General features: G+C 40.7%; 1 protein-coding gene across 2 annotated transcripts in view; it reads left to right on the forward strand.

Annotated features, from left to right (window-relative positions):
* chn2 (chimerin 2) overlaps positions 1–13,493 on the forward strand; it is a 32,125-nt gene that overhangs the window by 10,626 nt on the left and 8,006 nt on the right. The window contains exons 2-6 of one of the 2 annotated variants that reach the window (XM_033641364.2): positions 1,780–1,818; positions 5,343–5,398; positions 8,449–8,480; positions 8,681–8,794; positions 8,958–9,228. In XM_033641364.2, the coding sequence (XP_033497255.1) occupies positions 1,780–1,818; positions 5,343–5,398; positions 8,449–8,480; positions 8,681–8,794; positions 8,958–9,228 (512 nt within the window). The remainder of the gene's footprint in view (positions 1–1,779; positions 1,819–5,342; positions 5,399–8,448; positions 8,481–8,680; positions 8,795–8,957; positions 9,229–13,493) is intronic. The other variant, XM_078171792.1, reaches the window with a different exon arrangement.

The following is a 13,493-nucleotide window of genomic DNA, read 5'->3' on the forward strand; positions in this document are numbered from 1 at the left end:
AATGGGATTCGGTGCTACTGCTACCATTGTTGGGGAGATATCACCAGGAGGAAAAGCGCCGCAGAGAGTGCATCACAAGGAGTGAAGTTGCGTCTTCTTTTCCTCGCAGATGACGGTTCGGGTTCATTCTCTCCTGTTGCGTGGTAAGTGTGGTCCATTCGCAAACTTTATAACTTAAAAAACTTTTCGCTACTCTCTATCGACGAACTACCAACACTCTCTGCTGTTTCCTCCTCCTTCTTCCTTCCTTCCGCTGTCTTCGTTGGTTCATTTATACACGCGAAACGCGTTCTCTGGCTGGCTGGATTGTCCGCTCGGGCTGCCTTACATACATAACGGCGCAAGATGGCGACCTCTCTAAAGCAAGGCCCTTGCTATGTATATATATAAAAGCATAATTATAAGGCTACGAAAACCAAACGAATTTTATTTTATAGCGATCATATACTTGTATAAACATATTAATGGGTAGAATATTCAGATTCAGATTCAGATTGACAATAAACCATGCCAAATATTACACACTGGCCCTTTAAAGGTATACTATGTAGGATTATAAATGCAGTCACTAGCATAAATGAAAGTAAAAGCCAACCCCAGATTCACACTCATTTAGCATTTTGTCTCGTTATATTGGCGTTTTTTTCGATGCTTTGCCTCTTGGATGCCTGCTGCTTATGGTCTGGCACCTGGTTACCACCTTTTTATAAAGCCCCGACCTCACCTGAGTGCTGTGTGGGAACCCATAAACGTCCCATGCACAGGAAATAAGAGGAAATACGGGCAGAGTATCTGCAGAGAAATACACCACCACACATGGGTGATGATTGAGAGGAATTACTTCCATATGCGATTATACATTGTTTTTAAGGAAAATCCTGCATAGTATACCTTTAATTGTAGCTTTGTTTGTAACATAATACAGAAACAACATTATTATTTGAGTTTAAAGGTTCATACCTTGGAAACAGGAGCTTAACATAAAGCCTTTAACCACATCTTTTGACCCTCTTCAGTGTATAGAGTTGCTGTGCTGTGAGATGTGGTTAAAAACGTTTTGTCACCATGATTATTATATTATGAGTTAAAATATGCTGTACTATTTATGTCATAGTGACGGCTGGGCATTTTATTACATTACTGGCAGTGTGGTGCAGCAGCAAATTTTGCCACATTTCTGACTCATTTAGCGACACGTTTTATTACAGGTCATTACTTCATCCGCTGGGTACTACAGTAAATTATCAGTTGCTACGGGGCATTTACTTCATCACCTCTCTAACTCTTTTCAAGCTAATGTAACAGCACTGTCATATATTTCAGGAATGTGTTCACATAATTTCAAATCAAACACCATGTTTCCCAAAGGAAAGTCTTCCTGTGGGTTGCGAGAGCTAAATTGTATTTACTTACATTAATTTTGATTGGTGTGTTTGTGTGTTTTTTGAGACCCTGCCGGCGGGTAATATAAATCAGGTGTGTGCTGACACGATGTTTAGCGAAACACGCAGACATCTGTATTGACTGTCCTTGAAGCGGAGACACTGATTAGAAGTGTATTCACTGGTGCATCTCAAGAGGCAGCTGCACAGTGTGAGGCCATATGCATAATTATAAAAGAGAGATAAACAACAGTGACATAATCATGGCGACGGGTTCACAGTCAGTCGACTGGGAAAGGGATAGATACGGAGATTATAATGAGAGAAAACAGGGCACAGTCTATTAACACCACTGTGAGGTAATAACAGAAACCTGCTTTATTTTTGTGTTTAACAGACCCTGAGGATTACCAACCGCCCATATGGAAGTCCTACTGTGAGTAATCAATTCATCTTATATGTTGAACAGCAATGTTTTTGACTGACTTGACCTGATTTTGACCTTTTAGTGTGTTTCTGTACGCAACAGCACATTTATTTGGATCTATAAATAGCAGAGAGACATTTCTATACTTGGAAGAATTGGGCTTTGTTGTATATAGTACAATTAAATACGGTGCAGGTTCCAAAAAGCTACGCACACACACACACACACACACACACACACAAAAGGCACAAACTCAAACACACTCGCCCACACAACACATTCACGCATGCACAAATGCAAAGCAGCAGATTCCTGATCTCTGAGTAAAATAGGTTACCGTCATCCGGGGAAAATACGATTTTCTACCTGCAAAGAGGCTCAGCTGAAATAGGGTCCTCAGAACACCCACCTCATTATACAGTGTTTTTGCCATGTGGGAGGAAATGGATTGACTCCTCAGAATATATATAGCGCATTTGTTAAAGCAGAGCACACACAATTTCAGCTGGAAACTGTGTCTGTCCTTACAGTGATTACAGTTTAACCAATTACCATTTAAAGCCTTTATATACGTTTTTCCTGTAATTAAACGTCTCTTTCCGTATAATTTTCCCAATGATGCTGCTTTTCTGAAGTCTCCCATCTTCTCCTGACTCTTCTGGACCTCTGCTGAGGTATTTTTAGAGCTCACTGTGTCACAGGAATGGATGATGTCCAGATCTTGCTGGTTGGCTTAAGTCAGCCTGACAAAACATGAAAATTCACAGTGAGGAGTCCTCCTTTTCCTGCCCGGAGAATCTGCTGTGGTGAAGACTTAGCTCAGCCTCGCACAAGGATTTCTCTGCTGTAGTGCCGCTTGTAAATAATGGCGACACTGTTGCAGCCTTTAGCACTCATCTGCATCTTACAAAGTTTAGAAGTAACAAAACGTACATGTAGGAGCGAGTGCATTGAAATATAAAACAGGAAAGACCGTGTAGGATTTAGCGGTACCTAGCAGTGAGGACTGCAGATTGCAAGCAGCTGAAACATCTCCCATGTGCTAAGCATGAACTCCTGGTTAGAAATCCTTCAGTGTTCTTTGTTCAGGACATTTTTACAGGGAGCCAAATTATCTGCAGAGGTCTCCAGGTGATTATAACTGGTAAAAATGCTCAATAAAGCAGTTCCACGTTACGAATCAGTGTTTCCCTGACGCTGTTTGGCGCGTTGCAGAGGAGCCGCTAGCTCAGCACCTGATAATGTGTGCTCACCTTTTTCCCTGATAACTTAAGATCCAGACATTCAGAGGGTTTTCACTGGGAGCAGAATTATCCGCAAAGGTCTCTTCCTCTAAAAAAGAAATGGACTCTGTGATTTAAACCCGGAAAAATTCTGAATAAAGCAGTTTCACGTTTAAAAAATTAGCTTTTTTCTGACGCTGTCATTGCGAAGAGGCTGCAAACTACGATGGCCGACGCAAAGATGTGAAAAAAACACGAATGGCCCTATCCAGAGCCAGTGTGTGTTTGGTCTGCTTGTTCTGGGCTACTGTGGAAACATGGCAGTGAAACATGGTGATCTCCATAAATGAGGAACTGCTCCCTATGTAGATATAAGTGGCTCACTCTAAGGTAACAAAAACCCAACAGTACTTATTTTCAGGTGATCATACACTAAGAAACACTGTTCAGCTTGTTGTGGAGGCGCTGCTGATTATTGTGGCCAGCCTGAAAACGTCAGTGGTCCTATTTAGAGCCAGAGTTTGGTTTTGGTGTGGACAAGGACCCGCTCACTATGTACATATAATCGTCTCATTCTACGTCAGGAAAATACACCAATTCTTACTTTCAGGTCATTATACACTAAAGAAAACATACTTATTTTATCATATTCCATTTCTGGCTATATATCCCCTGAAATCCAACACACTGGACCTTTAATGTGGCAGGATTTTGGGTTTGGAAATGTGGCAGTTTGTCAGATAAAAGAGAAACTCAAGTTCTCAAAGATGAAGGATTACAAACTTGATATGAAGAAAGGAACCGCACTTAGCTACTGATTCCTCTGTTGTGGAAACATGTCTATCCTGACAGAGAGGGAAACAGCAGGAACAGCAGCAGGGCTTCAGCTTTTCTCACATATTATTCTCTAATGGTTACATGCTTATTCTGCAAGGCTGCTGAGGTGTTTGTGGCGATTACTCCGGCTAGCACAAATCCCTCAATTCCATTTTCACTTTGCTTCACTGATTTACTTTGAGTTCACCCAATACTCTGATACAGAGGAGCTTGGATTTGCTGCATGTGTGTATTTGGAAGTGTAAGTATTTGTGTCCACTTTGTGATGATGTCATCCGGTCGGTCGGATCAATCTGCTGGAGCCCATACGTCCAGCACACAGGTGAGAAATGTTAATTAAGTTTTGGAAAATCATAACAAATATTAAGGGGTTGTTTTTGTGACCGACCGGACGCCATCATCCAAGCAAAACGGACAGTACGCTGCGTTCACAGTGCTATGTGGAAATCGGACATATCAGCAGTTAAAATGTGGCTGTTGATCTGCAAAATCTGGCATAATTTATCGCTCTTATACCGCAATTGGTGCTCAGTACTGTCTAAAACAGATTTCTAAATGGAAGTTTGTCACTGGCATCAATTTCTACACTGCCAGTCACATTAATATGGTGTATATAAGTGTTGAGTCAGAATTTTTTTAGTTCCTACGTTCCCTGAAGGCACTGTCACTCATGATTCCACGCCCCTCTCAGTTGATGCCACGCCCCCCATGCCACATCAGGGTCAAAAGTCTGAAACTCAAAAAACAGATTTGAAACTGAAAAAAAAAGATCTGAAAGTGAAAAAAAGATTTGAAAGTGAAAAAATAAGATCTGAATCTGAAAAGATAAAACAGCAACTGAAAATAATAAATAAGACCTCAAATGTTAAAATATATATGGAAGTGAAAAGTGAAAATAAATTATTCATTCAAAAGGATTACGAAAGTGAATCAAAATTATATTTCACCTGAAAAAACGTTTCATATACTTATTTTTTATTTTGAATACATTGTTGTATTTTTCAAAATTCAAGATCAACACATGAATTTTCAGTTTCAAATTTTATTTTTTCAAGTACAAAACATTTGACCCTAATGTAGCTCCATATAAGTGCACATTAGGTAAGTACACAACAGGTCTTAATTCACACAAATGGACTGCAGATATATGGCTCCAGTCATGTAAACCACCGGCTGCCTAGCCTTGCATATATAAGCTAATGGCTCCTGTTGTACCTTGTTACCTCTGCACTGAGTCAGAGCTGCAGTCCGACTAAAGGCTGTTAAGTGGAGACGTCGTTTGATGTCCAGGAACGTCCCGTGTCGGAAAGCTGCACCGCATCCCTTAGTTTCCCGCACATCTTAAGTGTGTATTGAGATTGTTATTTTGGTAGCAAATCTACAACATGTATGTAATTACAGCATGCACTGAGCTGTGTACATAACTCAGAGGGGCAGAGGGCCCTCATTAACATCCGTGTGTTTCTCTGACAGTGTACCAGCTACAGCAGGAAGCCCCGAGACCAAAGAGGATCACATGTCCTCAGGAGGTCAGTGCATCTGTAAATCTGCATACCACAGGCCATTGTATAGGATTGGAATGACTGGTGTTATATTTTTAACCATTTATTTTTAAAATATGAGCAAATAATAGTAAATGCCAGAGTCAGATTCTCAGAAATCAACAGGGAGTCTGTGAAGTCAAAACAGAAGACCTGTAATACCTCACATTTGAGAAGCCTGTAATGATAGTTTAGACGTTGCAACTGTAAATGGTTGAAATAACATACACCAACCATAGACACAGACGTCATAATAAGCAAATAACTACCACACTGATTACAGAATGATGTGATGCAGTGTTCCACAAAAGATGAAAAATACATGACAGACACAAGAATTATGAGGAAAACATGCAAAATGATTTTTTTTTGTAATGTGACAATGAACTACCAAGGTTCAATCTGAACCACCAGCTGGCTCCATTTATTTCTCTCAAAAACAAAGAGGTTTTTTACCCCCCCCTTGCTTCAAAAGCAACTCTAGCAGACTGCGGCCCACACTGCATTTTGCAAACTCAGTTTTCGCTCTCAGGTTTTAGCATGGAAAACATTCACTGAGAAATGATTGAGTCGAGCAGCTGGGAGCCACACCAATCAGTAACCTATGGGGAGCGACTCGCTGCTTCTTGAAACTCCCACACCTCATGAGTAACTCTTAAAACACAGTGGTATGCCAGAGTTTGAAAATCAAGCATGATCCTCCAACTGCATGGTTTATTCTTTGCTTTAGATATATTTTGGATTGGAGAAATTCCCCATTTTCAAAACACATTTCATGTTTAACCTAAAAGACTTAGAGGATGTGTTTGCAATACTTCAAGTATGTCTTAAAAGAGGGAAGTTTGTACTGATAAGACTAACTCTGGATGATATCCACTTGATTTGTCAGCTCAGACGGCTGAAGACTAATATTAGCTTCAGAAACTTTGGAACAGATTCTTACACAGAGCAATGAGTGTGGATTTTATGTTCGCCTATCGCTTACAGTGGAAACACATTAGGAAGGGATCGAGAATAGTGCTGCAATGATTAATCAATTAATAGTGGACTATTAGTTTAGTTAAGTTCATTTGTTTCACATACATAAATACAAATCCCATGAAATAGTCGATATAAAGTATGTGTGAGAGTGTGGTTGAAACCTATAATGGCTTAATTAAAAATAAACACACCCACTGGTAGGGCTGCCCATGACTAAGAATTTTCCGAGACAACCAGTAGTCGTCATTGAGGGCCATTAGTCGACCAGTCGCCTGAATGTTTATGATATTAATTTAATTATTACACAATGGTTTGAGTTCAAGGTGTGAGAAAGAATAGTATCAGTAACATTGTTAACACTGTGCTACATTACAGAGAAATACAAAACCATACTAATGAACCTTCATTAATATAGGCCTATATTTTATCTACAAGTGCACGTCACACACTGAGCGAGCCGCCTGTTAATGACGCTGTCGGCAAAGCAGTAATGATTGTGCTAAGTGGCTAATGGGCATGTAGCTACTTCCATGTTTCAGATGATACGTCACGTTTGTAGTCGACCAATGAGAGTGAAGAGTGTAGATTTTACATATCACCTTGGTTTCTGGACATTTTCCAGCATATTGCACAGTTTAAAACATTTGTTAGTAAAGTTATAAAATGTAATTAGTAACATTACTTTAATGAAGTAATCAAAATAGTTACATTACTTATTACTTTATATTTTTAACAGGGAAACTAGTAATCTGTAACCTATGACATTTTAAAAGTAACCTTCCCAACACTGGTCACCTGTACATGTTTAAAATGTTCACATAAAATGTGTAGGAGAAGGAAAAGTGTTGAGAAACAGGAATCGTTGCCATATTTGCAGTATGAACATCAGTTGTTTTTTTTCCCCAAATCAAACGTTTTAAATGTTAAGTGTATCGCCAACTAATAAAATTTATTGGATTTGAGTATTTTTTAAGACATAAAAAATATCCTCTGTTCGATCCTCTTAAATGTGAATATTTTCTGGTTTCATCACCCCCCATGGCAGTAAAATGAATATCTTTGGGTTGTGGGCAAAGTTTTAACTATAAAATGAATAGCTATGTAATTTGATAGTCAATTAATCGCTTTGAGTATTTTAAAAAATATTAATTCTCTCATTCCAGCCTCTTAAATGTGAATATTTTCTGTTCGTAATCATTAGTTGCAGCCCTAATCGAGAGGGAATGATTACAGCACAGAAAAGTTGTTTCAGTGTTCATATGGACCACTGATTACTGTTTTAGGACGTGAACATTTTACATATTGACAGCAAGAACAGTAACAAGTTTAGTAAACTCTGTGCACGCAGCAGGAACACTGTTGATGGACAGCACAGACTTTACTCCCTCGGCTGTGTGAACAGAACAAGTTACTATACTTGTAACTGCCCTCGCTGTGAGAACTGTCAAGCTTCCATTGTATAGCCTACCAGAAATGATGCATGTCTCATCCTATTTTGAGTCTTGCCACGCTGTGATGAGCAAAGTGAAAGCTGTGGGCTGGCTATATGAGATTAGTGGCTACTCCTTAATTCAGAGCACAAAATGATGTTTGACTTATCACCAAATGCACTATAATCATAACTGTGAATTGTACACTGTCGTCTGTAGAGGTGTACGGAAAGAGGGTCTGAATTATAAAAATGTCCATATGTAAGATGACATATACTGGATGAGATTTTTTCTTTTTCTTTTTTAGCCGCCATATCCTTTGATTTGTACTGCAGACACACTGCACACCCCGACGTGACACAGTAACACACTTAATATTAATTCTTTGCAGCTGGCCCTCTTTCACCAGCTGTTTTCCTGCTCTGCCTCTAATTCATCTCCACACTCTGTGATTTGGCTTTATGGTTTGGTAGCTGCGAATAGACGTGGGGGCACAGATGGAGATAATCTGTTCTGTGGTGTGGACTCCTTTATCTTTCACACAGACTGTAAGAACAATTTGCAAAGCCATTTAATTGAGCTTTCATATCATATTGCTCCAGCCAATATGTCTTCCTCTGCTTACAGATGGAGAGCAGACCCAAATACTACGGCAGAGAGTGAGTGTGACGCAATTACTCTGATTGTTTTTAGGCCTTTTTTCAGATATTAATGTGCAGGCAATGCTTTCATTTATCATTACTGCCACATTAGATGTGGTCTAAGTGGGTGGATGTGTATTTTTAAAATATCCAAATTGTAAATCCTGAATAAAATTACATTAGTGGAAGAGTTACACGAGCTGCATTTTTGTTCACAGGTTTCATGGCATGATCTCTCGAGAATATGCTGATGAGCTTCTGGCAGGAGTGGAGGGTGCTTACCTCATCAGGGAGAGCCAAAGACAGCCAGGGACACACACCTTGGCCTTAAGGTACCAACACCATCAGTATGCAGCACAGAATCCCCCGAAAGGTCGACATTATCAGCAGCCCAGTCCCCGCTCAGTGTCCTCATTGTTCACTTTTATTCATCCGCTCAACAGATCCCACCACTGCTCACCTTTACTCCCGCTGTCCTCATGTATCTCACTCCAGGTTTGGGCACCAGACCCTCAACTACAGATTGTTCTATGATGGGAAGCACTTTGTCGGGGAGAAGAGGTTCGAGTCCGTCCATGACCTTGTGACAGATGCCCTCATCACTCTCTACATTGAGACCAAGGCAGCGGAGTACATCGCCAAAATGACCACGAACCCCATCTACGAGCATCTCGGTTACACCTCGTTGCTCAAGGACAAGATGGTGCACAGGCTGAGCCGCGGACGCACGGAACCACGCAGGGTCACCTTCCAGAGAGATGAAAAGGTGAGTTTCATGAGTGATTATGTAAGTGTCCTGAACCTTTATGTGCACTGTGGGTGGTGAGACTAGAGAGGCTGAAAGGTACAAAGTTTAAGCGTGTACCTCAGTGAATTGTCTTTGAGCAAGACACAGCTTCACAGATGTTGTTGTGTAGCTGAAACGATAAGTCAGTCAACTGAATAGCAGGTTGACTGCAAATTGTCGAGAACTTTGATAATCAATAAACTGTGTGATGGTTTATTTTTCACCTAAAAATGCTGATTTTCTCAGATTTGCTGCTTTTGTCTGTTTTTATATCATTTTAAAGGATTTGTTTTACATTTTTGGAAATATGCTCATTCTTTTTTGAGCTGAGAGTTAAATGAGTAAAATAATATGCTCATGTTTGTAGAGTAAATATGAAGCTACATCCAGGAGCCGGTTAGCTTAACTTAGCATTGACTTGATGGGGGAAACAGCTAGCCTGTCTCTGTTTAAACACATTCCAGCACCTCTAGGAATCACTAACATGTTATATGATATGTGTTTTATCTGTACAAAAACCGAGGTGTAAATGTATGTTCAGACCAAATGCAAAGCAAATGTTTGGCACACGTTACTTGCATGAATACAGCCGCTGGAAAGTTTTTTGGAGTAAAGGTTGTGCTAACTAACCGGGGAAAGCAGCTATTGCTAACATTAGTAACACTGGAATCAAGTAACAAATGCGTATTTTTGGAACTTACCATGTAAACCTGTGGCTTCGCTCCCTTTTCTCCGAGCCTTGTCCCTTTTATTTTTATTCCATCCCTGTACAGTACTGACAATGAGTCGTAGAGGTCTGTACCATATTTCCTATTCTTGGAGATGTCATGAGATCTCAGTGCTGATAGGCTTTGGCGACACAGCATCATGCAAATTTTGTGCTCCGGTTGAAACATTTCAACTTACACAGATGCTTATATGTGTCTTTTTTCATCCTTTGATGCAAACCCACATCTGTTTGTCTCTTTGCATTGATTTTTATTGTAGTTGTGACGTGCAACAAATTAGTTTCATTTGGTCCAAACACACCTTTAAAATGACAAATTTGGGTGTTACAGTGGGTTCTGTACTGGACTATTTCTTGGCTAGGACTAATAAGTAACTTCTTTGAGATTTGTTGTCACCATGATGTTGCCAGACGAGCTCCATGAGAGTGATATCGATTCTCTCATCTAACTCCTTGCAAAAAAAGCGAATAAGCGCATATCCCAAATTTAATGTCATTGAGTTTTAGCCTGAAATCTGGCCTTTTACACCAATATCTGACATTTCAGAGACTAACCTGTGAATCAGTGAACAAAAGAAATATAATGGAGTCATAAAAAATAATTGTTACCTGCAGCTCTATCTCTGTTGTCCTTGGTAAGAAAATCTGGCTGAAAGAGAGTTGAGTTATTTTACCATTCTAACACTGAATGTAGTTCCAATGTGCTCCATATAAACCATGAAAGAAGTAGCTGATTGAAACCAAACTCAAATATTGGTGTTTGACATTTCTTCAGTGTTAAAGAAGCAGCCTTGAAAACCATTTTCAACTTGTTATCAAAAGCCCTTAAACTATTTCAGTTTTATTACTTAGAGACTTCAGTTACATGCAGTCCTAGTAGTCATAATAACCCACAATTGCTTTATGATTATATGTTTTTATTTTAAGTAGTACGTCTAATTTAGAAAAAAAAATCATCTCAGTGTGTGTAAATGATCTGGTACGTTTCTCTCAGTCCTGTTACAGAAACTGTATAATATCATTATTTTGATCTACTTCCATGCTGCTGAACATTTCCAGTACATTTTACAGTAGGATGAGAGTGCGACTGAGAGGACACTTTGTCCTGTGAGTGAGACGTACATTATCCCAGTAGCCCCTGGGTGTGTTCACTACTGCCATGCTTCGCTGCGTCCTCTGAAAGGTAATGATGACCGAGGGGACTGGGACTTTGCTCTGCCTGCCATGCATATCAGACACACTGATCTTGGGTGAGACAAATTGCACATTGTATTCATTGGCACTCGTGAGGTGTTGCTGGATTAAAGTCTGTGAATGATTTATCAATGAGGGATGAGGGATGTCTGTTTTCATACTGGAGGAGAATCCAAACTATCCTTCCACTAGGTGGCAATCTTAACTTGTTTCCTCCTCTCTTTCAGACCTAATGATGGCACTGAGATTCACACCCAGTCCCTTTATATTGACAGATTCTGATATTTCCTTCTTCAGAGATTTAATGAGCTGTATCCTTAATGTGTCTCTCAGCTTGAAGACCAGATTTGTTGCTTTGGGGGATTCTTTGTTTTCAAAATGTCAGTCAGTGACAGACACATGGCAGCCCTGTCAGCAGGAGCATCAGTTGCAGTATTAATATCATCAGCCTTCAGTTTGGACTCTGTAACTTGAAACATGAGCCATTAATGCTGCATTTTTGACCTGATGGCCATGGGTCAGTCAGTGGCCCTTTGATTTATAGTGGTTTCATAGAAGCTTAGAGCTACACATGCCACTGCCGACCTCTAGGAAGCCCTCAGAGTAGAGGACTGCCCTCACAAGTGCTCTAAGACACGCAGACTGACCTGTGTTTGCTTAACACACAGTGCTTTATTGAACTGTGTCCAGCGCTGTTGCACTCTGTTTGATTTGCAGCTATAATGTTTGAAAGTTAGTGCACTGCAGCCTCCAATTAACCTCCACTTGGCAAGTAAATCTGGAGCACGTCTCTGTCTAAATGTCACATTGTCAGTTATCTAGGCGCTTTTGTAAAACTGGCTTCATATTCCTCCTGCCAAGTTTTATACACAAGGATCTGAGTCAGTGACAGCTGTGATGATGACAGGCTTTGGCAGACAGCATTTGAAAACCACCTGCCAGTCAAGGGAAAAAGTGTTTTCTGTCTGCTCCAATATTATGTGCCCAAAAAGCAGAGACCCGGCCCGACAGCTCGAATCTGTGGCTGCTGTTTGAACTTCATGTTTACCAATTACACAGCCACGCCCTGAGGCATTACAGCCACAGTGGCTTCACTGTATAGTCAACATTCACGTGTATTTACTCAGTGTCAGGTTGATCGTACCATATTGCTGTGACTGCAGATTCTTGTGTAATTAAAATGCCCTCAGAAAGTGTGTGTGGGGGGGGGGGGTTGCTTGGCTCGACCTGTAGATCAACCTCCTGAGTTTACTTTTCTTTGCATGTGCAGAAGTTTCCTCAGTGGTCAGAACCTCTGCCACATACCTCCTGATACTCACCACACTGGTTTACTCTCAGTGGGGAGCTCCTGACAGGCTGGTCTGCTCGCATGCCCTGAAAAGATTTCCAAAGAAATTGTCACGTTGTTTGTTAGGATAATTACCTGTTCTCTCCCGAGAGTTTCACGCTATAAAAATGCAAAAACTGCTATTTTTGTGTTTTAGTTGCAAAATGTAAAAATGTTCCTCACACCGCATTGTGAGTGCTCATTTCCAGCCTTTTAGAAAAGGTTATTTCTTTACAGTCGCAGCCACAGAAAAATAGATCAATTTTCAGTGTTCCTAGTGGATACACAGTGGCAATTTTTGAATAATGGCCGATATCTTTGACTGCTATACCCCTCATAGTATGCCTCTTTTTCTTTTTGTGTGAGATGTTGTTAGGGCTGTTTTGTTTGGCATGTGGGTAGTTGTATCCTGTTGTCTTACTGTGTCAGCGCCCACTGTGCCGTTTTCCCATGATTCCAAGTACTCAGTCACAACAGAGTCCGCTCAGCTGTGCTCTCACAAAGCCTTGCGGGAATAAAAGAGCCAAGCCACTGAAAAGAAAGCAGAGCTTGTTGTGTGACCACCTTTTGTGTCCTTTCTTCCACACTCTTCTTTAAGAGACAAGAAGCCATCTGCCTGCGGACAAAGAGCCCTCGTCCTCCCTCCCTCCCTCCCTCCTTCCAACCTCGCAAGGCTAAAATATCTGCAAGTGGTCTATTCCTCATCTGTCCGCTCAGACTTAGCTGCAGAGCTGCATTGTATGGTATGGTATGTGTAGGTCTTTTCAAGGAATGTCAGCCACAATGACAAATATCTTCACCTGTCCTGTCACTCTCAGCTATCAGCCAGTTAACTGTTGCCCCCAAAGACAAAAAGCTGGTACACAAAAGGCTCGCAGCAGTGTTTTAACTTTGCTACTGAGTCTGTAAGCTGCCAATCCTTTCATTTTATCTCAGCTTTGCAGTTGCCCTTTGGGTCTTTTTGCTCTCCGCTTCACCACTCTGCTTTTTCCCCAC

The sequence above is a fragment of the Epinephelus lanceolatus genome, chromosome 10 (assembly GCF_041903045.1).
Source record: "Epinephelus lanceolatus isolate andai-2023 chromosome 10, ASM4190304v1, whole genome shotgun sequence".
NCBI classification, from domain to species: domain Eukaryota; kingdom Metazoa; phylum Chordata; class Actinopteri; order Perciformes; family Serranidae; genus Epinephelus; species Epinephelus lanceolatus.